We start from the raw sequence: 25953 nt of genomic DNA, 5'->3' as shown, positions 1-25953 counted from the left end.
AAAACATTTTTAAAATCCTGGTTCTGAATGTCCTCCAATAAGTGGCGCTGTTCGTGTCATCGTTCACGTCGCTCTCCATACAAACGCTGAAGAAGAAGAAGCGTTTGCGGAAGCACATGTTCAAGTCATAGCGATGTGTTAAATCTTTACTACCCGAGCAATTTACGCATCGAGAAGGTACGATGGGTCGAGCAATAAGGTAAGTCTGGCTTACGTTAGCGTATTTTTGTTATTGTCACTTTATCGTGTTTGAATTGTCGCTTTGTTTTTTTGGCTAACAGACGTAAAAAGACCCCGAAGCCTGTTAAACAGCAGCAATTTGATGAAGACGATCCAGAAGCATACAAAAACGTACCTGTCCCTGATAAAGTAAGCGGTTTTTTTTCTCGTATGTTTTGGTAATGTTGGAATTTGTATCTAAAAGTAACTGAGTAACAGTGTTGGCATAGTTAAATTATATGAATGAAAATGTATGCAATCATTTTGCAATCTTTCATTTCTCATCGCCAGAACTCCAAGGACATAATTGATGAGTTTCACGATGAGAAGATTAAGGTAAAAAAAAAAAGAATTTTTTTTTTTCTTCTCTTTTTATTATTATTAGTACATATATCGTAATTATGTTTTTGTTTAAATATTTATTATGTTTGATCTTATGTACAGCACTTATACTCTCAAGTGTTTCTAAGTCTTTGAGACATGGCTGCGTTTGGGTTTGAACTATTGAACTTATTATTGGAATACTTTTTATTATATCAATGGACTAATTTTTGTTCCTCTTAAACTAGTATTTGTTTCTATTGGTGTGGGTTTTTTAAATTTTATTTAATTTTGACCGAGTTTATATTTTGGAATTTCCAAACAGAAACTCCTCGCCAGTGGAGTCAAGTTGCATAGTGATGAGGAGGAACTGGATGATGAGGTGGGATCCCGTTTTCCTGTTGGGAGTTTAACATGAAATAAAATGTGAGTTCCAGAGGAAATGTATGCTCATTTCTGCAGGAGGAAGTGATGGCCTTGGATGATTCCGAAACGGATGAAGATGAAAATGAGGAGGAAGAGGAGGAGGGCACTGACATGGAGAGCGATCTCGAGGGGAAGAAAGAGGAAGGTAAGACATGAGGCTCTAAGATGCTGACGCTAGTGCACGTAGAGCTCGCTTAACTTTGTTTGTATTGTCCTCCTCAGAGCTTCCCAATGAACTTGCCTGGGGCACCAAAAAGAAGATTTTCTATGACACTGACTACGTGGCCACAAGTGAGCATACTGTATAAAAGAATTACACACAAAATTGTAACATTGAGGACAAAAAAAATTCATTTTTTTATTGTTAATCCACAAGAAAACATCCCACTACTCGTAATCTGTTTCCATTGAATTTTTCCAGAGGGAAAAAAGGCACGTGATGAGTTGGTAGAGGAGGAAGAGGAGGAGGAAGAAGAAGCCAAGAAAATCCAAAATCGTTTGGCAGAACAGCTCAGCGAGGAGGATTACGACTTGAACTTTTTCCAGGTATTTGTAACATCATGCGTTACCTGTCAGGAAATGCTCTCCTGTGCAAATAAATCACGTGGCTCCACATGAAGGAGTTTGCTCCAGAGGAACAGACCGAGGAGACAGTTGTGGAAAAGGAGAAGATTGTCAAGGACCTGAAGCAAATGTCCCACAAAGAGAAAATGAAACTGCTCAAGAAGGAGTCGCCCGAGTTGCTTGAACTCATTCAGGACTTCAAGGCAAAGGTACACAGGGACTGTGATGGATGCTAGTAAAGCAACCAATGAGGTGGAAGCTAAATGGAATTGTTCATGTGCAGCTCACAGAAATGAAGGACCAACTGCAGCCACTCATGCAGATGGTCAAAGATGGAAGAATTCCACCTGGGAAGGTGACTTATTTTATTGTATTTAGTTCCTTTATTTACTTCTTATTGGCATAACGCAATGTGTGGTTGTTTGCATTGATGCTTAGTTTCTAGCTTAGTCGTCATATGGAACTCACAAAAACAAAATAGTGTTCAAAAACACAAACCAATGTTGTTGTTTTTTTGTTGTTTTTTTAATGGAGATTAACCCTGGAATGTCAAGAACATTGTCCTTTGCTTTTGTTTCCAAAAGGGTGCCGACTACCTGAAGACAAAACATCAGCTTTACCTCAAGTGAGTATGCGGGTATAAAAGAGTGGCGTTTACGAACAAAGCCGTCTGACTTGCAAAGTCCTCAACTTGAGCGCTTCCTTTTTCAGTTATTGTACAAACATCAGCTTCTACCTGGTGCTCAAAGCCAAACGAATCCCCGCTCACAACCACCCGGTCATCGAACGACTGCTCGCTTACAGAAATGTAAGTCTTTGACATCTTCATGCATATATTATGATCACACAGTTGATCATCTTTTCATGCTTTTTGTCCAAACAGTGGAGTGGCACCAAAGCTGTTAAGGACGAGTTTTGTCATAGGATACATTTTAATTTCTAACTCTGCCTTCCTGCAGCTCATCAATAAACTGAGCTCAGTTGATGAGCGCCTGGCGCCGCAGTACAGTAAGCTGCTGGCTGCTCAAGAGGACGACGAGATCGCCCGCAGAGCAGCGGCTGAGAAGAAAGCTGGTTTGTCCGGCAAAAAAGACCAGGTTAAAACAAATAATAATTGCAGTAGTAGAAACAAGCGACGAGGGGAAATACGTGGCCATCCACACCTCTGTGCGGCCGTGCATGGCAATTCCTGGCAGATTCCTGACACAGATTTTAATGAGGGCGTGTTTGCGGACGTAGGATTCTGCCAAAGAGGTGCCAGAGATGGTCGCTGCTTCTGACTCGGACCTGGACGAGGAGGCGGCGTTGCAATTCTACAGAGAAGTGGAGCGAAGGATGAAATCGAAGAGGAAGATAAAACCACAGAAAGATGAAGAGTGAGTGGAGTTTATGAACTCAGGATAAAAAAAAGCAAGTATTTATTTTATTCGTTGTCAACAATTTTGCAGGGTGGACATTGACGAGGAGGAGTTAGATTCAGAGGCGAAGAGAGGCATCACGTACCAGGTAAGCAAGGGCTGCAATGAATAATCGAATAACACAATTCAGTTGCCCAAAAAAAAATGCAATCATCTTGTCGCAGATGGCCAAGAATAAGGGGCTCACTCCCAAGAGGAAGAAGATCGACCGCAATCCTCGAGTCAAACACCGGGAGAAGTTTAGGCGGGCAAAGATCCGCAGGAAGGGCCAGGTGTGTAGTCGCAAACATCTCCACATAAATGAGTTTGTGTACGCTTATGTTCCACATTGACCGTTTGTGTTTTCAATCAGGTCCGAGAGGTTCGGCGAGAGGAGACGAGATACAGCGGAGAACTGTCCGGTATCCGTGCAGGAGTCAAGAAGAGTATCAAACTCAAGTAACACCTCAATGCACTGCAAAGCTTTGTTTAGTAGAATGTGCTTGCACTTTTAAAAACCTGCAATAGCAAAACTGACATCATTCATCTTTTTACAATCTTTAATAAGTTGTTACATTAACAGGTTAAGATAATTGAACAGAAAAAAAAAAAGAGTGAAAAAATGTCAAACATTTTAGTTAAAGTTAGCGTGAACATTATTCCTAACAAATACTGATATTTATCTTGGGGCTATTTAAACAAGACTGATCAGGAAAGTCCTCTTCAAATTTTGAAGTATGGCTCAAAATTGTCTGTTTCAAACTATTCTACAATTAAAGCCAAACATCAAGCCCACATGAAAACTGTGATGGCGGTCAGCCCACTTGTTGTTCAATGAAACGCTCGTGCGCCGCTGTCAAATTAGTAACGATCCTCTCCTCGATCTCCACCTGGTTGTTGACATCCTCCTTGGAGAGGACCACCTCGTGTTGGCTGGTAGGCGTCACCACCACCACGTAGCCTCGCCGTGAGTCCAGCACGTTGGCGACCACCGCCTGGTGCCTGTACGTTTCCAGCGCTCGTCGAGCCTTGTCCAGCAAGATGGCGGCGTCCGTCTCCAGTTTGAAGGATATGACGAAGGCCTGCGGCGCCCAGTCTTTCACCAGCGGCGATAAAATTTTGGGCACCATCTTCAAGCTTAGCTGCAGGGAGATAGGGATTTGTTGTTGAGAAATTAAATACAGTAATCTCTCGCTAAATCAGTCAGTAAAAGAGGAAAAATGCTCAAAATAGGCATAATGCTTATGCATATTTAAATGATTTGGGGCTCACTTGAAGCGGTCCGTTGGAAGATTGAATTTTGTGCTCTGGCATGTCACACACTGGGATGTAGAAATCCGACACAGCCGCCGCCAAGTAAAACATGGCCTTTGATCCTAAAACGCAAAAGTTTGTTAGAGAACTGCTAACACCAGTCGACGCTACGGGCGCTGATGCCGACCTATGGCGTTGAGGGACTGTGCTGACGCCTTGAGGAGATGCAGATACTCTGACAAAGTGCTGAACTCGATAGGGAGCAGGAGTTGGGCATCTGTGACCTCCCGATACTTCTTAAGCACTTTGGCCATGTTGGGGAGCACCTCCGGGTTCACCACCACACGGTCCGGTTCTTGAGTCCCGCCTGAGAATTCCAGGGCGTCCAGCACATTGATGGAGGAGAGCGTGCGAGCGTACGGGTAGAGTGAGCGATGCCTGTGCAGGAAGACAACGGCGTAACCGGTCTCCAAGAAGTACTCGGCGGACTGCGCTCCCCTCCTGCCGCTGCTAAAATTATCCAGAAAGCGAACGGTGCGTGACTCCAGCGGGACTTTGGTGCCACCCGATGAGATGAGAACCACACAGCGGCCTGCCTCAGCGTGGAGTCGGGCAAAAGCAGCTATCCTCTCCCGGACCTCGTCCACATGGGAAGGAGCAGCAAACTCTTCAGCCAGCTTGCCATCAATGGAAGACACTCTGGGTTCTGTCATGGCCTGCAGAGAGAGAGAAGGCACACAGATATGAACAAAACGGGATGGAATCTAGGTACAGTAGTAGTCATTTTTTAATTATTTTTATTTACCATTAGTAATGATTTTTCAAGTAAAATCAATTGAATTTCTGTACTCTACTATAAAACAAACGCATTGATTATTTAATCGCACAGATAATGAAGATAAGATAATAAATGGGAATAAATCTCCACCGAAAGGATGCTGCATGTTTCAATTTGGTTGCGAAGTTTAATTAAGTCAATCACTTTCATTTTCGATTGCTAGCTGACGCACTGTACGTTCATAACAGAACTGTCACTTTTGCAGAAACAAAAGTTTGTCAGCGACGCCCTCATGCGTCCGTATCATAACGATACTTTGATTATTAAGGAACTACAAAGCACATCGAGGGGGAGACTTACTTTTGACTCCAAAGTGTGAAGAAAAAAGTATGTCTACCGCACATCACAATTTTGGCACTTCCTGAAACGCACTTCTTCGCTTTGATAAGAAACAAAATAGCGCCCTCACATAGATATCTGTGGTACTACTGCCACGCCGATGGCAGGTTGGATGATACCAAATAAAGTTCAGATGTTTAAGTAGGCATTTCCTGATTTACAAAATTATATATTATTTGTTTCCTGGCCAAAAGATTACACCGTATCAGTATGGTGTTCATTTTATGAATAGTAGTGTTATGTCTTTTTCAAGTGGGTCTTGTGTTTAAATAATTTAGTTCAATATTTTGTGCTTAGTTAATCATATGAGTTAGTGTGTTGATTAAGTCTATATATTCATAAGAAATCAGTGGTAAAATGTCAACCTCTGCCGTAATAGTACCAGTGATGAAGCAACAGGAGACGCTGTTGCATTGCTGAATCAAGCGCACTGGCCAGAGGAACCTTTTCCACACACTTCTTAGTGGTCACCTAGCCAGTTTGTGCACGGATATAGTTTCAAATTTATCAATTAAGTATGCACTTATCACAGATTGTGTTATGTTGCAACTGAAAATCGTGTGCAGGAAATAGAGGTTTTCTTTGTATATTTGTGTGTGTGTGTGCGTGCGTATGTTATATATTATTTGTTCAATTTACAGATGTTATTTGGGGCTTTATTCATATTGACGATTTTATTAAACCATGCAATAATTATTGTGTAGTTGATTTTCAGTGGCAGACGACTTAAGTGCATCCAGGACTAGTGTGGCTATGAAAAATATCATAAAAATAAATAACGCTTCATTTGATTAATGTTAAATTTAGTATGTGACATATTTGGTCATCTCCTAGATATAAATAATAATATAATAATCTATATTACAAAGATCATGAAAATCATGAATGATGAAATATCTATTCTAAAATAGTTATACTGTCGATAGTAGATTTTTTTTATAAAATAACTTATTGCACATAAAAGTTATAGCACATGCACATACTGTAAATGTACTGGATACTACACATTTATATATATTAATGTCTAATATTGATTATTATATCTATCAAAATGTCAACCAAATGCGTAACAAATTCGACAAATGGCCTCCAATTATCATATACTTCATCTATCAAGCATTGAATTATTGTATTACTCGTTTTACACGGACAACAGAAATGGGATTCTTGCGTTCTATACGTGGCACTATTTTTCAGAGCGGAACAGGCGGCGACTGAAATATGTGCGTGCGCGTTTGTGTGTTGGTGGCGCACACTCAACCTTCGTGCGCGCAACGGCGTACGCTAAAAAGTAGATCCGACTTGAGCGTGGATAGTCCCGGATGTTGGCTCTGCTGCCGAGCGAGAGGCGAATCGGGGAGAAGGCAAGGCAGGCGTAGAGAGAGAGAAGCAGTGAAGGGACGCCACGGCACCGCAGGCACACCGGCAAACCTTCGGCGGCTCATTACCCGGGACGACAAACGTTCGAGCGCGCGGGGGACACTCTCGGGGATCCCGCCGGCCCACAGGAGGCAGACGGCGTCAGATCGCGGGAGCAGTTAAGTGCAAAACTACCGCGAGGATTACGGAGACCACCGTCAACATCAGCTATCTCTCACTACAGAGTAAGTACGCTACAAGGGCATGGAAGTTCTACTAGGGTCCTTGAAATGAGCGACTTTTTGTCGGGCAAAGTGTGCTGCGTTCAAGTTCTCACATCGAGGAGGGAGGAGGGGCGGGGGATGAACCCGGCGCGCAGGCCCCGGTTGACAGCTTTCCGCTCGCCGTGGCAGGGGGGCGCGCGGAGGGTGGTTTGGCTGGGGGGGAGACACCCTCTTTTCTGGGTGTAATGTAGTGACGTACCCCCAGCTCTCTCCCACAGCTAGGCTAGCTGTTTGGTATGCGTGTGCAGTAGGAAGTGTGTACGCGTGTGTGTCTTTGCATGCATGTGTGTGAGGCTATGTGTCATTTGGCTTTCCTGCGTGCCCTGGTGGCATTTGACTCACAGCTGTTGCAGTGCGTCTCCCCCCAACCCCCCCCCCCCCCCCCCCCCGCTGTCAATCGCCTCCTCGCACACCGCCATTGAATTCTTCCCAAACATAAATATACTCATACTTGTGATCCGAGGCTCAACAAGTGTGGTTTATGCAACCCGGCGGCCGGCCACTACAATAGGTACACCCGCATGGCCTCAAAACATCACAGTCGGATCGCCCCTTGAAAATCTGATAACCAAGCTGTGTTTGGATTTCCACTAGAGGCGTGTCGTTCCCACACGCATGTAAATATCGAGGGCTCCTCGATTTACGACAGTCTAGTTGCTTCGACAGCGACGAATTTGTCGGAAGTCGTAACAGTTGATGTCTGCGAGATCATCAGGTGTTTATTTATACAGTTTAACCAAACTGATCTGAAAATTATTTATTAAGATCCTGTAAGCAAGTTTAGCTTTGGTTGTTCGTGTTGTTGAGTCTTTGGCATATGCAAGTTGATGAGCACTTCAGGTGGAAGCTATTTAAATTTGAATGCAATGATGAAATGTGTTTAATATATTTAATTTGATAGTTTGTGATACATTGTTACGGTCATATTCATGTCTTTTTCTTCAATTTGTGCCAGGACTTGTAATGCTTTACAGCGTCCAACATTAATGGGGGCCCGGGATCACCATTCAACATGTATAATTATAAATTTTGGGAGTGCACATATTTTTAAGGCTGCCTTGATTGCCCACTGATGCTGCATACTCAATTGTATTTACATTCTTCTCTACTTCATTCACTGGTAAGCTGACATATATAATTGTTAGTTTAATTTTGTTAAGTATTGTTTTAATTTGTGGGCCAGTTCTGTTTAGGCCAGCACAAATTGGCTCATGATGGCCCAACAGGGGCCAAAAGTATATGAGCCATGGCACCATGTTGGTTGGGAATCACTAGTTACTAATTTACGCTAGCACTGTAATTAATTGTAATTAAGCCATAATTTTGTTAAATATTTGTACGAAAAATTCTAAAATAGTCAAATGGAAACTAGCATATGACTGTCATCAAGCATGACTTGGCGTTCAGTTTATGACTGGGCAGTGCATACTCGCTAATGGTTAGCATGCCTGCAACTTGGTCGAGGGTTCCAGGTTCAAGTCTGGAGTTTACATGTTCTCCCAGTGCTTGCGTGAGTTTTCTCCCGGTACTCTGTCTTTCTTCCACATTCCAAAAACATGCGTGATAGGTTCATTAAAGATTGTTTGTTTGTTTGTTTGTTTGTTTGTCTCTAGCTTGTGCCCTGTGATTGGCTGTCGCCCAGTCCAGAATGCAAGTCAGATGGGATAGGCTCCACCTCACCGGTGACTTGAATGATGGCAAACTGGTTAGAAATTGGATGGATGGGTGGATTGTGCAACTCTCCATCCTCCAACTATCTCAAGCCACCTCAGACTGGAAGTAATATTAGTCAGCGTTCGCAATGAAAGGTCAAACTCGGTTTTGCATTTTAATCACCCTTCCTTTAAATGTGAGCTTTTTTTTCTTGCTAGCAATGAACTTACTTTATGTGGCAGTGGTATCTATAAAAGTAGTTTTGCTTCATTTTAGTTTTCTTTTGCAATACAGTACTAGTATTTGTATGCCTTCAGATATGTATAAATATATGTAAAAAAATAAACATTCCCCAGTTTTTACAGCTTTTGTGGGGGTTTGATATTTAATTGCCACAGAACACAAAACACCCATCTGCGCATCATTTCATAGATTACTCATGATGCGACACGCAACAATTTGGGATGGATGTCAACGGCGAGGCTTGTGATTGTTGGGGGTGGAGGCTTTCACTGTCGGAATAGCGGTGCCTCATTTGGAATGCGGCGCATGGCCCAATGCCTAGCCCCCCTTCACACTGAGAGCCTTTTTAATTTCTCCCCTTGTTGAAGTGATTATTCAAATGGCCATCCGTGAGGTGCAGTTATCAGCCTCCCGGTGGTAGTTGAGCCTGTGGCTACATGCAGACTCATCACAGACACGCAACCCTCCCACCCCACCACTGCACATACGTGCACACACACGCACACACACACACGCACACACACACACACACACACGCACACACACACACACACTACTACGGTTCGACAGAACCCAACAAGTACCGTCTGCCGCAAAACCGTATTAGACCACCACATGGCAGACCCCCAGGCAAAAATTCTATTGTGCTGCGTTATTGGGAGGAGGCAATTTATTCATGAATATATTTTTATATATACAATAATCCAGTACAGTTACCTTGAACACTATCTCGGTCAATTACAGGTGAGCTGGAGCCTATATTGGCTGGGTACACCTTGGACTGGACTAGAAATATGTTGGTTGCGAACCAGGAGGATGGAGTGCATAAAAGACAAAGAATGTCCAAAGTTTGGGATCATTGCATTCTTTAAAAAGATCAAGTGCATGCCTAGGTGAACAAAATAAACATACGCACAGTTATTACACGAGCTGCTGCGGTCACAACCGAGTGTCAACGGTTTGCAGACTGGTACACGTACCACAAGAAAGCCTGGGTTTCAAACCTGGAACCTCAAAAATGCGAGGCAGACTTTCCAAACACTAGCTGCCCTCACAACACACACACACGCATAGTTAATCCTTTAATGCAGCCCCTGTAAGGTGCAGATATATTTCTTCACCTTGATGTATGCTGTTCTGCTTTCAAATTCCTCTCTTGCGTGGAATTTCAAGTAAGATCTGGTCACACGACTGAGTTTTAGCTCTGACCCTTTTCACCTTGAACAGAGGTAAAAAGCTTTCCTTTTCCTCTGCTCTGCTGCAAATGCTTCCATGGCGACCAGTGGAGGCTTTTCCCCCAAAATATCCTTCCTCCCACTTTAAGTTGGAGGCCTGAGGAGAAGGAGGAGGAAGTGGCTCAGTCTTCATTAGAGACGCCGTGCCTCCTCACTAGAATGCAGATGAGCCGTGGAGCCATTCATCCGCTCGGAAGCGCCTCCCCGATTCCAATTTCAATCTTGTTTGCCGTCACATTGTGTGAGCCCACTTCTGTGTTAGAGAAGTCTCTTTAGGGGGGGGGGTCAGGGGGGATAATTGCACTTAAGTGAACCTCATTTAGTGGTGGCCAGAGCAATTATTGTAACTGCAGTTCTCGGCATTTTTGGAAGGTGGGGGGGGGGAGCAGCTGTCATTGAGCCTCTAAAGCCGACATATCAAATGTTGAAAAGAACGACACTGGCACGGCATCATGGGAATGACTTATTCTTCATCTTTTTTTTAAAATATTAATTAGGATTTGCAGGATTTTCGCTCGGCTCCCTTGATTTTCTCCTCCGTAGATTGACTTAATTAAATGTGACAATTAGACACGCATTGTTTTAGTAATAATTGAAAAGAAATGATTCTCAAGGTGTGCAGTCTTTCACCAGGCAACAGCTCCAGGCGTTGTGGGAGATGCTTCACCATTAATGTGATTCCGGAGCCAAATTTTGGAGCCGGGCACTTCAATCTATTTATTTATTTTTTTGCTGTAAATGAATGAATTTTTAAAGAGGCCCTCGCTCAATTTTCATTTGAACAACTTCTCCCCACTACCCATCACGATGAGGAGAATATATTCAGTGAAGCCCAATACTTTTTTCTTTTGAATAAATTCAAGGAATTTTTGTCTATTGAGTCGTCCATAAACTGTAAGCACTGACTCCTACTCTGATTCCTAATTGGATATGGAGTGAAATGTGCTAAAGAATCCACCGTTCTGCCTCATCTTACTGTAATTCCTCAGATAGTTGCCAGTGGCTTTAATCAACTGCAAAGTGATTCTTAATTCTTTTCGCGTCACCGTTGAGGAGTTTTTAATCATGAAATACTTAGACTTACTTTCTGAAATAGACTCCAGCTTTACAGATACCATTTTTCAGCGTGGTAATGACGTCTGCTCTAACAGATGCTATCCAATTTTTTTTTTTTTAGGCGGAAGAGAAGGCATCTACTTGGGGTGTAGTAAGTCGATGAAGCGCTTGGTGAGTCAGCAAAATTTTGACTCTGATATTCTACCTGTATAGAATACCTTGGTATATTTGAGATACCAAAATGGCACCATGGCAAAAACTTCAGTAAAAGCAGTGGAATTATAGATGGCAAACTATAACGGAACCAAAAAAAAATATGAAGTCTTCTGTTACGCCTCTCATGCTGTCATTTTGCAGAATCTCATTGCATTGATTAAAGAAAATGTTATATGGTAATTCATTATCGATTCTTAAAAATGTAGTTAACCAAATTGACTCATCAGTTACATTTTAAGTCACTTACTGTAAGAGCTCGCTGGGCATATATTAAAAAACAAACAAAAAAAAAAAACCACCTACAATGGGGGTGGCAATGCCTGAAGTGAATGGTATCTCATTGTGACTCAGTCCGTTCAAGATATTATGAAACAAATCAAGCGTTCAGTTGGCTCTTTCCTTGCATTGCATTCTCAGAACTGACTGCGGCTAATTAGCATATAGCTTTTGTGTTGAAAATACATTACGTGCTCCCAACTGTGCAATTAAGAGCCTAATGGCACGTGCTAAAAAAATGCCATGTAAATGAATGAGTAAATAAAATGCATCCAGTCACAAGTGGACAGCTCATCAGTTCATAATGAATAATTCTCCACATTTAAAATCTTCCACTGTGGTCTCACTTGCGCACTTTATATGCAATCGGTCGCCTACTCTTTTGTTTGAAAGCAACCAAACGTGTGGACGGTAGGCAGCCATGCATCTGTTGTATTTTAAGTGTCCGTCTGTACTGAAAGCTCAAAACCAGAATACAAACCGTAACATGTATGCTTGGTTACATATTTATGACTGCTGGCAATCGTCTCCAAATGGTCATTGCATCAAAATATTGCTGTCAATCCCGTAAAACTGCAGTTTTCAGTTTTTATAGTCAATGTTATTGAGAATGCTAAAAGAATGCTAATTTAATGCTATTTTTAATTATTATTTATATTTATATATATTTATTTTTAATAATGTGCTTAACCACAAAAAAAACAAAAAACAGTCTTACTGACACATTATAGTTTGAGGAAAATTCCCCGTCGCTGCTTTTCCGGCCTAGATTGTTGTGGCTGGGGTTTTACCTCATTGTCAATAATGCATTTGTTCTACAAAGTAGGAGCTACTGTAATGATTAAACCACATACTTTGCAAGCATTTCCTCCACAACTCAGATCCAAAGTCTCGCAAAGCGTGTGAGTCATCCAAGGAGATGGCTTGTTTAAGAACAATTGATTATGGCGACCAATTCACTGCTTCTGAGGGCAAATAAGTTAGTAGGAGGCAAGGTGAGGCAATAGTATTTCAACGTATGAATCATTAAACCCTTCAAGAGGCTGTAATGTCACACCTTTCTTAGGTCCTGCACAGACCTGTCAGTAACGTCCAAATAAGAATGATCGGACCCCGGCTGACTGAATGTAAATTTTGCCAAATGCACGTTTGCTAATGTTCAACGCGGATTGTGTTTATTGCCTCGATCAGTCACGTCCGTTCTACAATTCATCATTTGTCGGGCAAGTGTTTCAGAGGAATAGCTTCACGAAACATTATCTCAGGAAATTACCAGCAGACGTTCCCGGCAATATACGGTCTACTAACGTCAAACTCTTGCCATTTTGGATTCTGTTCTCAACTGCATGCAAATGTGGGTTCAGTCAGTTTGGAGGCTTGGGCTTAAAAGCATAAATTGGAGAGCGTGTAATGTGCGCGAGGCTCGTGATCCGCACGGGCGAGCGCCAAGTCGTGACGCGGCCTCAGTTGGAAGGGGCCGCCGTGGATCTGTTGGACCTGATCATTAAAACGCTTCTCTTCATACCTCGGTGTCTCCAAGGGCTTGACACACTCGGCAGAATCATTTATCAACACCTCTCGGAGCCTGGCTTCATGTAAAACTTGACGTATTAGCCTTAGATGTTGAGTTTGCGGTCTCCATGTGTGATTCAGAAAACCCCCGATCAATGCCAAGGATTCTCTCTCTCTGGATTTGGAGAGAATGTTGATCTCTGTGGACCAGGAAACCCACACAAGTGATGACTTGCGCCGGCTCTATTAACCCCACCGTTGGCTTCTTTCTCCTTCTCAGGCATAGTGGCGCTTGATTACCGCTTTATTTTTCTTGTTTTTTTTTATGTTGGCCTGCATTACTACTTTTCTGCACCTCCTGTGCTCTTCGTTTAGCAAACAACACGTCTGCAGAGAATTCCAAAGAATGCATCTTGTTACGCCGGTGAGTCATCCTTCCTCTGGCTTGCGTGTCTCTCCCTCAGGGTGGATGAATGAGCAGGCGGGAGCGCTTTGGGATGAGGGGACGCTACGGTCAAGGCGACGCCGTTCGTGCCCGCCGTCATTAAAAGCTTGCGTCGGTTCGTAAAGGGACACGGGCGTCAGAACGTGGGCTATCCCCCAGGTGAGTGCGTGACCTATGGCTTCGACAAGTGTGAGTCACCACCCCAAAAAAAAAAAATCAGGAATTGTTTGGAAATATTGGGCTCTGACCGTGACAGCTAGCCACTCTGCCAGCAAGCTGCGGCTTTGGGAGGGAAGCCCAGAGCCCTGGAAAGCAGTGTGCCTGCACCTGCGAGCTGACAAATCACCCAGCTTTACTTGCAGGGAATGTGTGCAGTATTAAAAGACTGCTGGGAGGCTGGGACTTGGCGCGTCTGGGGACCTGGTTTTCGGGGAGAGCATCGCCATGTGCGTTTCTATGGCGGATACACGTTGGTAGCCTTTTATGTATCCGGTTGATATGGGATTTGTGAGAGAAAATTCAAATTGTAATTTAATAATAATAGTGATAATAATTGTAATAATAATAATACATTTATTTTTATTCTATTTTGAAAAATAAGATTTTAAATATTTTACTCCCATAATTCATGATAAAAAAAGTACTTTTAATGTTATTGTAAGACGCAGTTTGAACACATTGTGAGCAGACGTATGAAAATAAAAGCTGTAGTCAATGAGCAATTCAGTTAAGGTCTTGAAATTTGCAAATTAGAGAGTACCCAAACAAATGTTGGGAAACAAACACTTTTCAAAGAAGAAATGAGATTGTCCTTAAAAGTTCAATACAACTGAACTTTATTAACACAGCACTGCACTATAATTAAAGAAAAAGTTGAGGGCACAGTTTGAACATTTGGCTTGACTTTAGTTTTAATTCATCCAGTGTTTTTTTTTTAAATTAATTCACCGAGTATTGTGCATTGACAGAGTCGATCCAATGTGTCCTTTTTCAATTTTTCAATTTTATTGGCATCGATCCACTTTTTAGTCAATTCACATTTGACTATTTTCTGAAGTTATCCAATTGCCTCTTGTACATTGTATCCAACTTTATTGGTGCCAAATTGTGAGCAGACAAACGGAATTTGCCTCACTATGACCGTATTTTCCGGACTATGAGGCGCACCGGACTATAAGGCGCACCTTCAATAAATGGCCCATTTTTAAACTTTGTCCTTATATAAGGCGCACCGGACTATAAGGCGCACCATTAATGCATCATGTCAGATTTTTAATCCAAATCAAATCATTCTCCATTTTATCTTTTTTACTTCAACTTCAGACGCAACAAGTTACTTTATAATCACAAAATAATGATCCATAGTCTTTTTGATTCATGATTCATAGTCTTCAGCGGGCCACTTATGATTGATTTCATGACACAATGCTTCGGGCCAGTTTAAATTTAGGAATTTGGTCCATATATAAGGCGCACCGGACTATAAGGCGCACTGTCTGCTTTTGAGAAAATTTTAGGTTTTTAGGTGCACCTTATAGTCCGAAAAATACGGTAATAGATAATGTTGCAGCCATTTAGCACGTCCTTAAACTTACAAATGTGCTAGTGATCAAATTATATTGCAGCACGTAAACTTGGTGTCCTTTCGAAAGCGCTGATGAAAAGTGTATCGGTCTACCAATCGTCTCGTCTCTCTCCGTCATATCTGCTCCTCTTGGTCCCCTGCCAAAGCCTCTGACTCACAGGAGACTGAGTGACCTACTTTCTCAGTCTTCGAGGAGTGCCAGAAGATTCCCCGTTTTGTTTGCGAGACAATGTAGTGGGTAAATATAAGTCATTTGAAATGCACTTAAGGTGCCCATTTTTAGATGAAGCAAGTTTTAAGGCTGCGTCAGCACGGAAAGCCAACCCAGAGGATTCCCTTCATTATCGCATAACAGTCGATGAGCTGTGTTACTCAATTAAAAGTACAACTCGGTATCATGAAAAACTTGCTCTAATCACGCTCGAATTTGAGAGCAGTCATTATGCTCTGCTATTTGTTTACAAGCGATCATTTTTCAGTTTGCACATGTTGTCATATTATATGTGTCGACAAATCCTTTTTCAGCAGGAACCGGTCTACGTAGCCTGAAGCTGTAGTTACTTTGTTATAGTAATAATCGTAGTTTGAACAGGTGGCTTTAAATATATGGATATATTACTTATGGATATATTACTTACTTTCCATAAATTTATGGAAAAATTACTTATTTTTCCCAAGTGTCTTCTTCAAACTGGTTTAGTGCACTGTAACATGAGCTCCGGCCAGGATGAACATTTTTGAGCATACGTAGTGTAGCATTTGAAGTATTAAGATTTCCCATAAGGAAAATATATTTTTGGTTTTGATTTGAAGATTCTGTCAGATTGCTTGAGCTCTAATTGCTTTTCTTCTCGGAGGGGTGGCATTCTGTCCCTGTTGTATGGCGCAACATGCCATCAAATGCGACACCTCAGCAGCCTCTTTCTTACCTCGATAAGACTCGGCCGCTTTGATATGTCAGTTTAGGTTGTGTCTGCCGTCTTCGCCTTGACACGATTGGCCGCGCTCGCTCCGACCTCCTGGAAAGCCCCCGGCGTGCCCGCCCCGGGGTGCGTGTTGGCTCATTTATTCGACTTCCTCCTAAAGACTTACCGTGCCTTCATTTCCCTTCTAGTTTCCCCACATCCTATTAAGATGCAGCAGGCAGAGCAGTGTTTGGTCTGAAAGGATTCTCGCTGGGGGGCTTGGGGGTGGTCACTGGTTGTGTAGGAGGTTAGTGAGGGGGCAGTGGGTTCACTAAAAGGGCTCCATAAGCGCTGCACAGTCGACTGAGCTCCTTTGGTTTCCAGTGTTCAATGCTGTCTGAAAAGTGATTTTAACACATTTTACCAAGCATTTGTGCACTTCTTTTTGTGATTTCACAGTTATTTCACCCGGTTATCAAGAAGTGTCTCATTTTTTTTCTTTTTTTTTTGGGGGGGCATTCATCTTTCTCATAAAGCAACCCTCCACAGCTGCTATTTTTTTGCGATTTTTCGCCATTATTGAACTTGAGTCAATAGCAAATACCTCAACATATAAAGAGAACCAAAATCCTTTTGTTGTTCTTCATTTGGCAAGAAAATATGACGTGGCATGTTCAAACATTACTGACAAAGTTATGTACTGTATTATTCCGGCCGAACAATTTCGAGAATAAGGATGTGAAAGTTTAGTGTATAACTATAACAGCCAAGTTTTCTTCAGTTTGGCAGGCCCTCACGTGCTTATGAGTCACATGAATAAGAATTCCCTCGTCGGCGTGACGCAATTAAGACGTTCACGCCGCCGCCGTCAGGGACAGTGGCCGCTTGCGTTCTGAACGATGTTGTCCTCAATGCGAGCTCACGATGTGGTCAGTGGGAGAACAACACAGGGCGGCTGCATGTGCGCCTCGCCGGTGGCCTCGGACCTTATCTTTGGCTGTGACTCATGCCGCATGCCACATGATGCGCCACTTTCACCGAGTGAGTCATCCTGAATAGGACCCGAATGGAATGGCCACAAAGGACAAGACAAAAAGGGCTTGAGCGACCGTAGTTGACTGTAATGTCATGAAAGTCAAAGTTGATTAATTGGTGGTGTCATTGATATTTTTTGTTTGGTGAACCATTCATGTGGTTTTCTTGTTGGCATGCTGTTGTAGCACAATCCACATTGTTGGCTTGTAGTCTGAAATGAATCATTCAGGGCTGGTCAATATGAAGTCTCACAGGAGTTACAAATTGGACTACTGTTAAGAGATTTATTCAGAGTCCACAATAGGTCTTGCCTAGCCTACCAAGTATATGAAAAGTTGATCATGATTTTGTGATTCTCTGCCTGTTTTAAAGGTCAGGCCCACGTGGCGAAGGAGAGGGATTTGAAAGCTTGATGCATAATACAAATAGAAAATCTGCATACATTTTTGTCCACTGAGGGTTGCCATCCTCTCTTTCTACATCTGCGTGGCTTATTTTTATTACCGTTTTGTTCAATTAAGGAGTTGCTAGTGCACCGACAAATGTCTATACTTGACATCCGGGTCTGGACTCCAGCTTTGGCCTTCTTATGTTCTCCCCGCGCCTGCGTGGGTTTCCTCCGAGTGTTCCGGTTGGCGCCCACATTCCAAAAATATAGACGGTAGGCCAATTGACCACTCCAGATTGTCCGTAGGTGTGAGTGTGTTGTCTGTGTGTGCCCTGTGATTGGCTGGCAGCCAATTCAGGGTGTCCCCGCCTACTGCCTATAGTCAGCTGGGATTAAATTTGTGCGATATCAAAATGTGCGATCGAGAGACTGAAAAAATAAATTGCAATGACAAGGGACGATTGTAATTTGATATACAACATTTTGATACACATGCCTCAGAATGATACGAAGCTCCTCCAGTCACTTCAACATAGTTCATTGGACCCGAGGTGCCACAAGGTGGCGTCAAAGCAATACTTTTATCTTTCAACCAACAATGAAGGCTAGTTCCCCTCCCAAATAAACAATAATAGATGAACTACAGTCACGGAAATAAAATTAATAAATGCAAGGGAAACCAACGTCAATTTGTTGCTCTACTGTCCGACAACTAAGTGAAATCAAAGTCACAGACGTCACAGTTGTAGAACACAACTTCCTCCTCGTCACCTGAGCAAGAAGTGACCGGAAGATTCGGCTTGTTTTACCAATTTATTTCCCTGCACCAATGTACGGAGCCCGACGACTGCGTGTGAGGCGTAAATTCATATCTCTGTGAAGTCTACATTTGGTGTTTGCCAGCTTGCGTCTGGGGCCCAAACGTGGAGCGCTCGCTCTCTGTCAGATGTGTGAAGCTGTGCAGAGGGAGCCACTGGGAGTTCTGTTTCATCTCTTCTCATGGAACTCTGGAGCAGACATGCAAATCCGCCGTAATGAGCGCAGCCTGTGTGGCGGTAGTCGGAGAGCGAAGAGGAGAAGGGGGAGGTTAAACTCAGGAATGTAAAGTGAAGAAGGGGAATGTGGAGGAAAAAGGTGAGACGCTGACAGCTTTACCAGGGGAATTTTTTTTATTTGCAAATTTTAGAAGTGACGGAATATTTCCTCTGGAATCAAATGCTTGATTAGCTCTCTATGGCTGCTCATCCCGACGCTCAAGTCGAGATGCAAATGGTGCCAAGTTAATTAGCCTTATCTTTTACACCAGCAAGACATGGTGTGAAAAAAAATAGGAAACACAATGCACCCTACTAATCAGCATGCAGTGCAGTGGAGCTTTATTTTATTTTCTAATGTTTTGCATCTTAAAACACTTGCTAGACGAAAGCCTAGATTGGAGTGTTTTGAGGTTGAAGAAATTAGATTTTGCACTTTCTTGTAGCGATTGTAGTCACTCCGGAGTATAACTCGCTTCAAAGTCTAAGCTAAAATTAAAGTCACGATTAAGTTTTTATTAATTGTCCAGTTTCGCAAAAAGAATTGGGACTATCGGTTCAATTATCAGAAAAATTCTCGGTTTTGTTATTGATTGTGTTTTGCTGCAAATTTAGAATTATTTCAAGCCTTGGGCCTAAAGAGGACGTCACTATTGTCACAAAATCCATCGCATCAAAACACATTTGTCAGAAAATCGCATCCCACTTCAAATATTTCACAAATAATTGCTCAACACATCAATCAAGGAAATGCAATCAAATTCCTAATTCCAATTTGAGGATTAACTGCCTTGAAAATGGCCTCCACATTAATTTTTATTTACACTCATTCATTTGGCCCCCAAAGAGTGTGATAAATCTCAACATTCAGTGCTCTGAAATTCACTAGCTGTGCCGTTTTGATTTTATTTTACCCATAAAAAATTAAGGCCGTCAATGTGTTCCTTTGACCTCTGTCTCCATCCATCGATGTCAAGATTATTGATGAGCGCCACAGCTTGATCACAGTTTACTTGACTAAATTTACCTCATATCTCAAGATGGGGAAAATTACAATCATTTTGATTATACATATTACTTTTAGCGGGATCTGGGAATCTTTCTTGGAATGTTTTGAACTGTTGTCTTTATGCGGTACATGACACCAGTTTCCCTTGTTAAATAAGAAATTACTAAATATTAAAAAATAAGCAATTGATATCATGAGACTTTTTGGCAACCGTTCCCTTGGTTACTAGTCACACAACAGTTGTTAGTTGTGTCTAGTCACCAGACACTATACTTCATTGATTGCTTCAATACAAGGAACAGGATGAGAATGTGTGATCTTTTCAAAAAAAAACAGAGAGAGAATTCAGTCTGTTTGTAAAAATGATCAGTCAGGATGTGGTGTTCCTCTTTTTGGCAAATCGCATGGTGTTTATTACGCAATTTGCATACTTGGCAGTTGCAACTGCTATTGGCGTCGAGCATGCACTAGATCAGGACTCACCATTCCAAATGATTAACAATTCACTGGTCATGTTGGTTGGGCTTTTCCCATGTTTAATATGTGCAAATGTACGGCTTGCCATTCTGAATCGCATCACACTGAAGTCAAATCCAAAAGGACATTTCAACCGTCTGTGGTCTCAGCATGCTAATGCTAAACAGAAAGTCAAATGGCAAAGACACAGAAATATTCTACCATTGGTTGTCAGAAAAAATGAAAATGTCAAGCCTTTTCACCTTGCCCATCTTTCAAAAGTGAGTTCCCTGTTAGAAACACAGCAGTCAGCTTCTCCTGCTGTCAGACTAATCGGTCTTCACTCAGAGGGAGTTCTTGCATTCCTGCCATCATCAGGTGGCAGTCGTCTGGTGGTCATTCTGGATAGAGTATCCTTTTCATAATCCTTCTGCATCAAGCCTCAATGTTCCGCGCCAACCTATTGTGACCTTAATCGACTCAATTTGACTTTTGCCTGCGAAGCTTAAAGCAACAATGACCGCTGCTTCCCTTTCCCTTCGTCCCCACCCGGGTAAATAGCAACATTGTCTCCAGGTAACCAAATTAATTGAAATGATCTGGAAGGGAGCAGCATGAAGAGAACAGGTAGAGGCATATAGACCTTAACACCTGCTTATTCCCAGTGCAAACATATTTCTGATCTGCCGCTCATTTTTGGTCACGCTTGACTTTCCAATCCTTAACCATAGTAAATAAAAGAAAGCCAAAGGAATTTCTCATCTTGTATAAACACAGACAGTGTGGAGCATTGTAGGAGTGTGGTGATGGTTACCTTGTTGATCGTGTTCACACCCTTTTTTATTCATAATTTATCACTTGTGTTGTATTTCACCTGTGCGGGGATGGACTATGTGTATAACAGACGCTCATGTTGATAGAGGATACTTGAGTCTGGAGAATCATAAAAGTTTGCCAACAATGTGTTGATATAGCAGCGATTGATTTATAGGGTTGCACGAATTATCAGAGTTTCTACGCAACTGAACAAGGTTGAGAGTCCATTCCAAGATGAAATAATATCTAAATAAATCAGAAAGAATTTGTGCAAAACTTATTCCTTCAAATGCATATCAAAACCACATGGACATTAAATCAATACGAAGCACAATATTGATATTTTGTCCCAGCCTGGTCAAAGTCTGTGATCGCTTGGCCGGTGTCTTTGTAGATTAGAAAACCAAATCATAAAACCATCCTCCTGAGATTTCACACCTTTCGCTCAGTGCTCTTGTGTAACCCCGCCGACTGGATTATGGCCCAGAGGAAAGGTCGTTGATTTATGGCCGGTGGCCGCCCCCTTCGCTATATGCTCTGAAAGCTTTGATTGCAGTCTTCCTTGGGAAACCCACAATTGGTGACATGTTGTTTCTAGTTCAACACAGAGAGGTCTTGCTCGGCATGTTAGCGGCAGAATCATAATATCTCCAGGTACACTACGAGGATTTCGGGGGCTTTTAAAAAGAGCTTTACGCAGGAAATGCGTGAAGGTGTGAAAGCGCTGCTTAATGATATTGAAGTGCTTAGCTATGTCTGCCTGTAAATATTCTGTTAATGATTCCTCAGAGATTGAATATTGATTTACAAGTTAAATGTTCTTAATTGTACCGCTAACTCAACAGATTTAGTCACTCGGAATAACCTCTGATGATTCTAGTTGTGCTTCCCTAAATTGTGCGAGCCCGGATCACAACTCATCCAAAGTGATACACGCTTTGGAAACACTTAAAACAATCAATAAAAACCTTTATTGTACACTTGACTCCACCGGATACTGAATCTATGCTACGCCTTACTAGCTAGATTGATGGGCGAGAAGACATATTACGTTCTGCAAGGGAAATAAAGTCAGACAGTCAGCTTTGATATATCACGGTGTTCTCAAAGTGTGCCCCTGGCAGTGAACTAAGTCCACTACTGAACAGATATTAACTCCAGCAAAAGGTTCAGCAACTCCTAAAGCCGACTCGATGTCGCTTAACGCGCACTGAGTCGGCCCCTCCAAGTTGTCACCAAAATACTTGGTGCGCCAGTGCATACACAAGTGGTCTATTTGTGATTCAGCAGCAGGCCTTCACTGGCTGCCAGACTGGCAAGGAGTCCGCCTCTCGGGGGGGTGGGGGGGATGGGGGGGGGCTAATGCAGGCCCCCGGGCGTTGGGACCAAGGTAATTGGGTTCGCATGGTCGGTGTCAGGGCGGCCCTGCCACATCCTAAAACAAAGGCCAACTGCCATGCGGCAAGCTGTTTAGACCACAACCAGTCTTGGTCACAACACCCCTGGAAAGACTTTTTTCAATGACTGCAAAGTTGGATGTCTTGATGATGACTAGCAGATTGCATCATGAGTGTCTTCTTTTTCTGGCGTGTCTCACGGCCTCTTCTGTTATAGGTTAGTGTGTAAGCACTTTGGACTCGAGGCCCTCAGGTTCAGTGTCTGTTGCAGAGCAGACAGAAATACATGTTGCTGGAGAGACTACTCGTTTGTTTTGCGTTGACCCAATTTGTTTAGCACTGCGGCACGGTACTCAATACTTTGACTTCTCATCAAAGTGGAAACCAAAATCTCCTCTTGGGGAACAATTAAAGCATTTTATATCCACAAGTACTTTACAGTAAAGTATACTGTTTCCATCTGTCCATCCACATCTATTAATCCATCCATCCATCCATCCATCCATCCATCCATCCATCCATCCATCCATCCATCCATCCATCCATCCATCCATCCATCCATCCATCCATCCATCCATCCATCCATCAAGGCGATATATTTTTCCATAAACAATTACGCACTACAATTTTTTCACAAGCAATGGTAATGATAAGCAGAACTATACACACGTTAAATTACCCCGAAAAATTAAATCAGACTCGGGCTCTGCTCCCAAAGATTGCACCCAATTATTTATACTGCAAGCATGTGTGTAGTAAAACGAGATTCTGTATCTCCTTCAGTATGTTCTTTCTTCGGCAATTTTTACTGCCGATCAAAAGTCTCCAGCATTTCTTTGAAAGCCGGTTTGCCAACAGTGTTGAATGTGGGCATCTTTTTCACTATGAAGCGGCTAACGCTGTCTGTGGGGTGTTATAATCGCAAGCTGTCTGGAAATGGACGGCCCTTTTGATTCTGCTGGGTTTTCTGTTACCGGTTGAAGAAATCGGGTGGGATGGTTGTCTTTAAAATTGACTCTGATGTTTGTCGGGTTGTGACTTACTCCACACAAATGGGACATACTAGCTCAGTGATGCTGGCTGGAATTCAAAATGTTCCAACGCGACATGCGGTTTGCGACTAATTTCATTTATTTAAATGTAAATTTTTTGATTCTATTTCTTTCTATTAAAGGCAGATTTTGTCAGGTTCTCCTCTTATTTGCCAAGTTGACAACACCTTCAATATTTTGTTTATTACTATGGACATTTTTCGTCTCTCAATGTTTCTGTTTCCGCATTCAGGTCAGCAAAGCTTGCTTGATTTTAGAGGCCTCTCCAGGCAGCCTGAAGTGTCTCACTTGATCCGCAGCCAGCCCCCCTCCCCACCCCCACAGCTTTTCTCCCACTAGCCTCTCCACCTCGTACAGCTGTACTTAGAAGACTATGTTTGGCTCTGATTGATGAGACAAAGGGGTCTCTTCTGCCTTCTGAAGAGTTCAGTGTGTAGAAAGGAAATGGCCATTTTTATCTTTGCTCCCCTCGTCTAGTTTTCTTTCTTCTGACTGGTCGTTCTTGTCAGTGTTTAACTGCCGTGCATGCGCTGCCATATTGATTGGCAGAATAATTATGGACGTGATTTGCTCGACCACTGGTGAAGTGGGAATGAGGGAGCGATTAATTTTTTTTTTCTTTTTAGGCATGGAGAAACCTGCTGGCCGCCAATATCACTGACACATACGCTAGATAGCTGTGTGAAACAAAAAAAAACCCAAGCAGAGATCTTTAACAATTTCTCTTAAAAGAGGCTCTGACATATCTGCCTCTCCCAGTCAGATAATTAGGCAGAGTGTTCAACTTTTCTTTCTGCCATTACCTTGAACGCAACTGCTTGTTCTGCTCGTTATGCTTTTTGATACTACCTTGCCAGGAACACACGGAAATCGCGACTATGACGAAAACGACGACTTTTCCAAGGAGTGGAAGAGAGGAGTCCCCCAGCTGTACTTTTGGATCCCAAAAGCCACGTAATTGACATTTCCTAAAATTGAAGAAAAAAAGCAAGAGATGAATGCCTTCTTCACAGGGACACTTTCCGCTGCGCCATTAAGCCTCCTTCGTTTGAAAGGAAGCACTGACATTAAAAGCGATTGCTTCGGCAAATCCCCGATTCCTCCTTCTTTGTGTTTTAATGAAAACGAGGCTTAGCGTAGCTCGCTACACGACAGTAGCGCTCACGTGCGCTCGCACAACTCAAACACGTTGCTATTTTAGACGCTTCCAAATACTTTGCCCTAAAGGGCTGGAAAAAGTGAGGAGTGACTGAGGGGCAGGTGAGCCCGGTTCCCACCCCGCCCTGATTATCCCCTTGCAAGCGCTAGGAAAACAAGGCCTTCTCCCACCCACACTCTAGATAAAGGCCTTGATTGTGGAAGGTATGACCAAGGTTTCAGTGAAGGGTGAAGATACCAAAGGCTTGTTACCAGGTTACATCACAGCACTTTTGTTGTGAGCACGCGTGCCAACATCTTAAGGGGTGATGGAAGGTGGAGCACTTAGCGATTACCCTCCCTGATGCCAAGTTATTATCACACCGCAGGAAGATTCTTGTCATAATAATCTCACCCTTTTTTCCCCTTCACGGCGTGGCTCCCTTCGTCTGGACAAGCATTTAACAATCACTTGTCTAAATATTTACTGTCTTAGCGACGTTGTTTTTAATGGAGCGTCCATCACACGTGCGATGTTGTGTTTGCTTGTGATAGATTCGTGACTGCGATTGAAACGAAAAAGAAATAGGGGATTCGTTTTTGAAAATCGTAGATAAGTGCAGTGGAGTACCAGTTTGGTACCTGTCTCAGGTTTGTGTGTAAGTGCATGACTGTGAGCTTGAATAGCCCGAGGAAATCATGGCTGCTGGTTGCGTGTGGTATTTGAGTGGAGCTTGTTGTCGTCATGCAGTCAGAAATTCCGTGCAAAACATTAAATAGGACTCTCTGTAATGAAGTATTATTATTGTTATTATTACATAACGTGACAGTGTTTTGACTCTATTGGGGAAAACGGTGAACTTGCCTGAGTTCTCCCGTCCTCGGTTAATTCAAATTGTCGCTATACCGTATGTGCATATTTTGCTAAACACAGTCTTCTTGCGTGTAACATGCATTTAGTGGAGGAAGTGATGACTTGATTTACCTGTTCCATTAGGGTCATTATGTGGCCACGAATGCACGGAAGCCAAACGATTTCAGTCAGTTGTTGCTTAGCAAGGCTTTGCTGTGATTAAAGCTCCAATTTAGTCTTAATTGAAATCTAATATCATTCAATTGTAATTTCTTTTTTTTTGGAGAAAAAGGGGTTCAGGTCCAGAGTCAAAACCAGAATCATCTTTGAGTATCTGTCTATGTGTTGACGAACCATGCGTTTGACTATCCGTTGCTTAAAGCATTACAGCACTGCTAGATCAATGCTATCCATTAGCCTGCCATTTTGCATTGTGTGTTAGCGGTAAGCTAAGAGGACTTAAAGCAAAGCTATTCGGCGGTTTTACATATACAATGTATAACCCGTGGTCAGAAAATATACATTGCAGGTGTAAAACAAAAGCATTAACTTGTGGCTAAGACTTGTGCATGCTGTCTCAGCTTATCACTTTACCATGATTGCCCAATTTCATACTACATATCAAACAAGCCATGTTGATGCTTTCACA

At 42.5% G+C, this 25953-nt stretch overlaps 3 protein-coding genes across 6 annotated transcripts in view; 2 read left to right on the top strand and 1 right to left on the bottom strand.

Moving 5' to 3' along the window:
- Positions 1–47: 47 nt before the first annotated feature.
- utp3 (UTP3 small subunit processome component) lies at positions 48–3460 on the top strand. Its single transcript, XM_061290952.1, has 16 exons — positions 48–199; positions 282–369; positions 511–555; positions 866–922; positions 1003–1111; positions 1189–1257; positions 1388–1512; positions 1587–1739; positions 1814–1885; positions 2115–2155; positions 2242–2338; positions 2490–2627; positions 2770–2906; positions 2979–3036; positions 3113–3220; positions 3301–3460. Exons 1-16 carry the CDS (start codon positions 183–185, stop codon positions 3388–3390), a joined length of 1404 nt encoding a protein of 467 aa, XP_061146936.1. The 5' UTR covers positions 48–182; the 3' UTR covers positions 3391–3460.
- A 9-nt stretch (positions 3461–3469) lies between these two features.
- ppcs (phosphopantothenoylcysteine synthetase) lies at positions 3470–5400 on the bottom strand. Its single transcript, XM_061290953.1, has 4 exons — positions 5320–5400; positions 4369–4897; positions 4200–4303; positions 3470–4069 (listed from the first exon to the last, which is right to left on the bottom strand). The coding sequence occupies exons 2-4, from the start codon at positions 4892–4894 to the stop codon at positions 3743–3745; spliced, it is 957 nt and encodes a 318-aa protein (XP_061146937.1). The 5' UTR covers positions 4895–4897; positions 5320–5400; the 3' UTR covers positions 3470–3742.
- A 1255-nt stretch (positions 5401–6655) lies between these two features.
- Positions 6656–25953, top strand: part of foxj3 (forkhead box J3) — a 65240-nt gene continuing 45942 nt past the window's right edge. For 2 of the 4 annotated variants that reach the window (XM_061291222.1, XM_061291223.1), the window contains exons 1-2: positions 6656–6962; positions 11310–11359. The gene's annotated coding sequence lies outside the window, so the exon portion shown is untranslated. Of the gene's footprint in view, positions 6963–11309; positions 11360–24249; positions 24269–25953 lie in introns of those variants that run through there. The other 2 variants (XM_061291221.1, XM_061291224.1) reach the window with 2 other exon arrangements.

The sequence above is a fragment of the Syngnathus typhle genome, linkage group LG11, assembly GCF_033458585.1.
Source record: "Syngnathus typhle isolate RoL2023-S1 ecotype Sweden linkage group LG11, RoL_Styp_1.0, whole genome shotgun sequence".
In the NCBI taxonomy this organism is placed as follows: domain Eukaryota; kingdom Metazoa; phylum Chordata; class Actinopteri; order Syngnathiformes; family Syngnathidae; genus Syngnathus; species Syngnathus typhle.
Note: the sequence above shows the minus strand (reverse complement) of the source record. Positions and strands in the feature narration are given on the sequence as shown.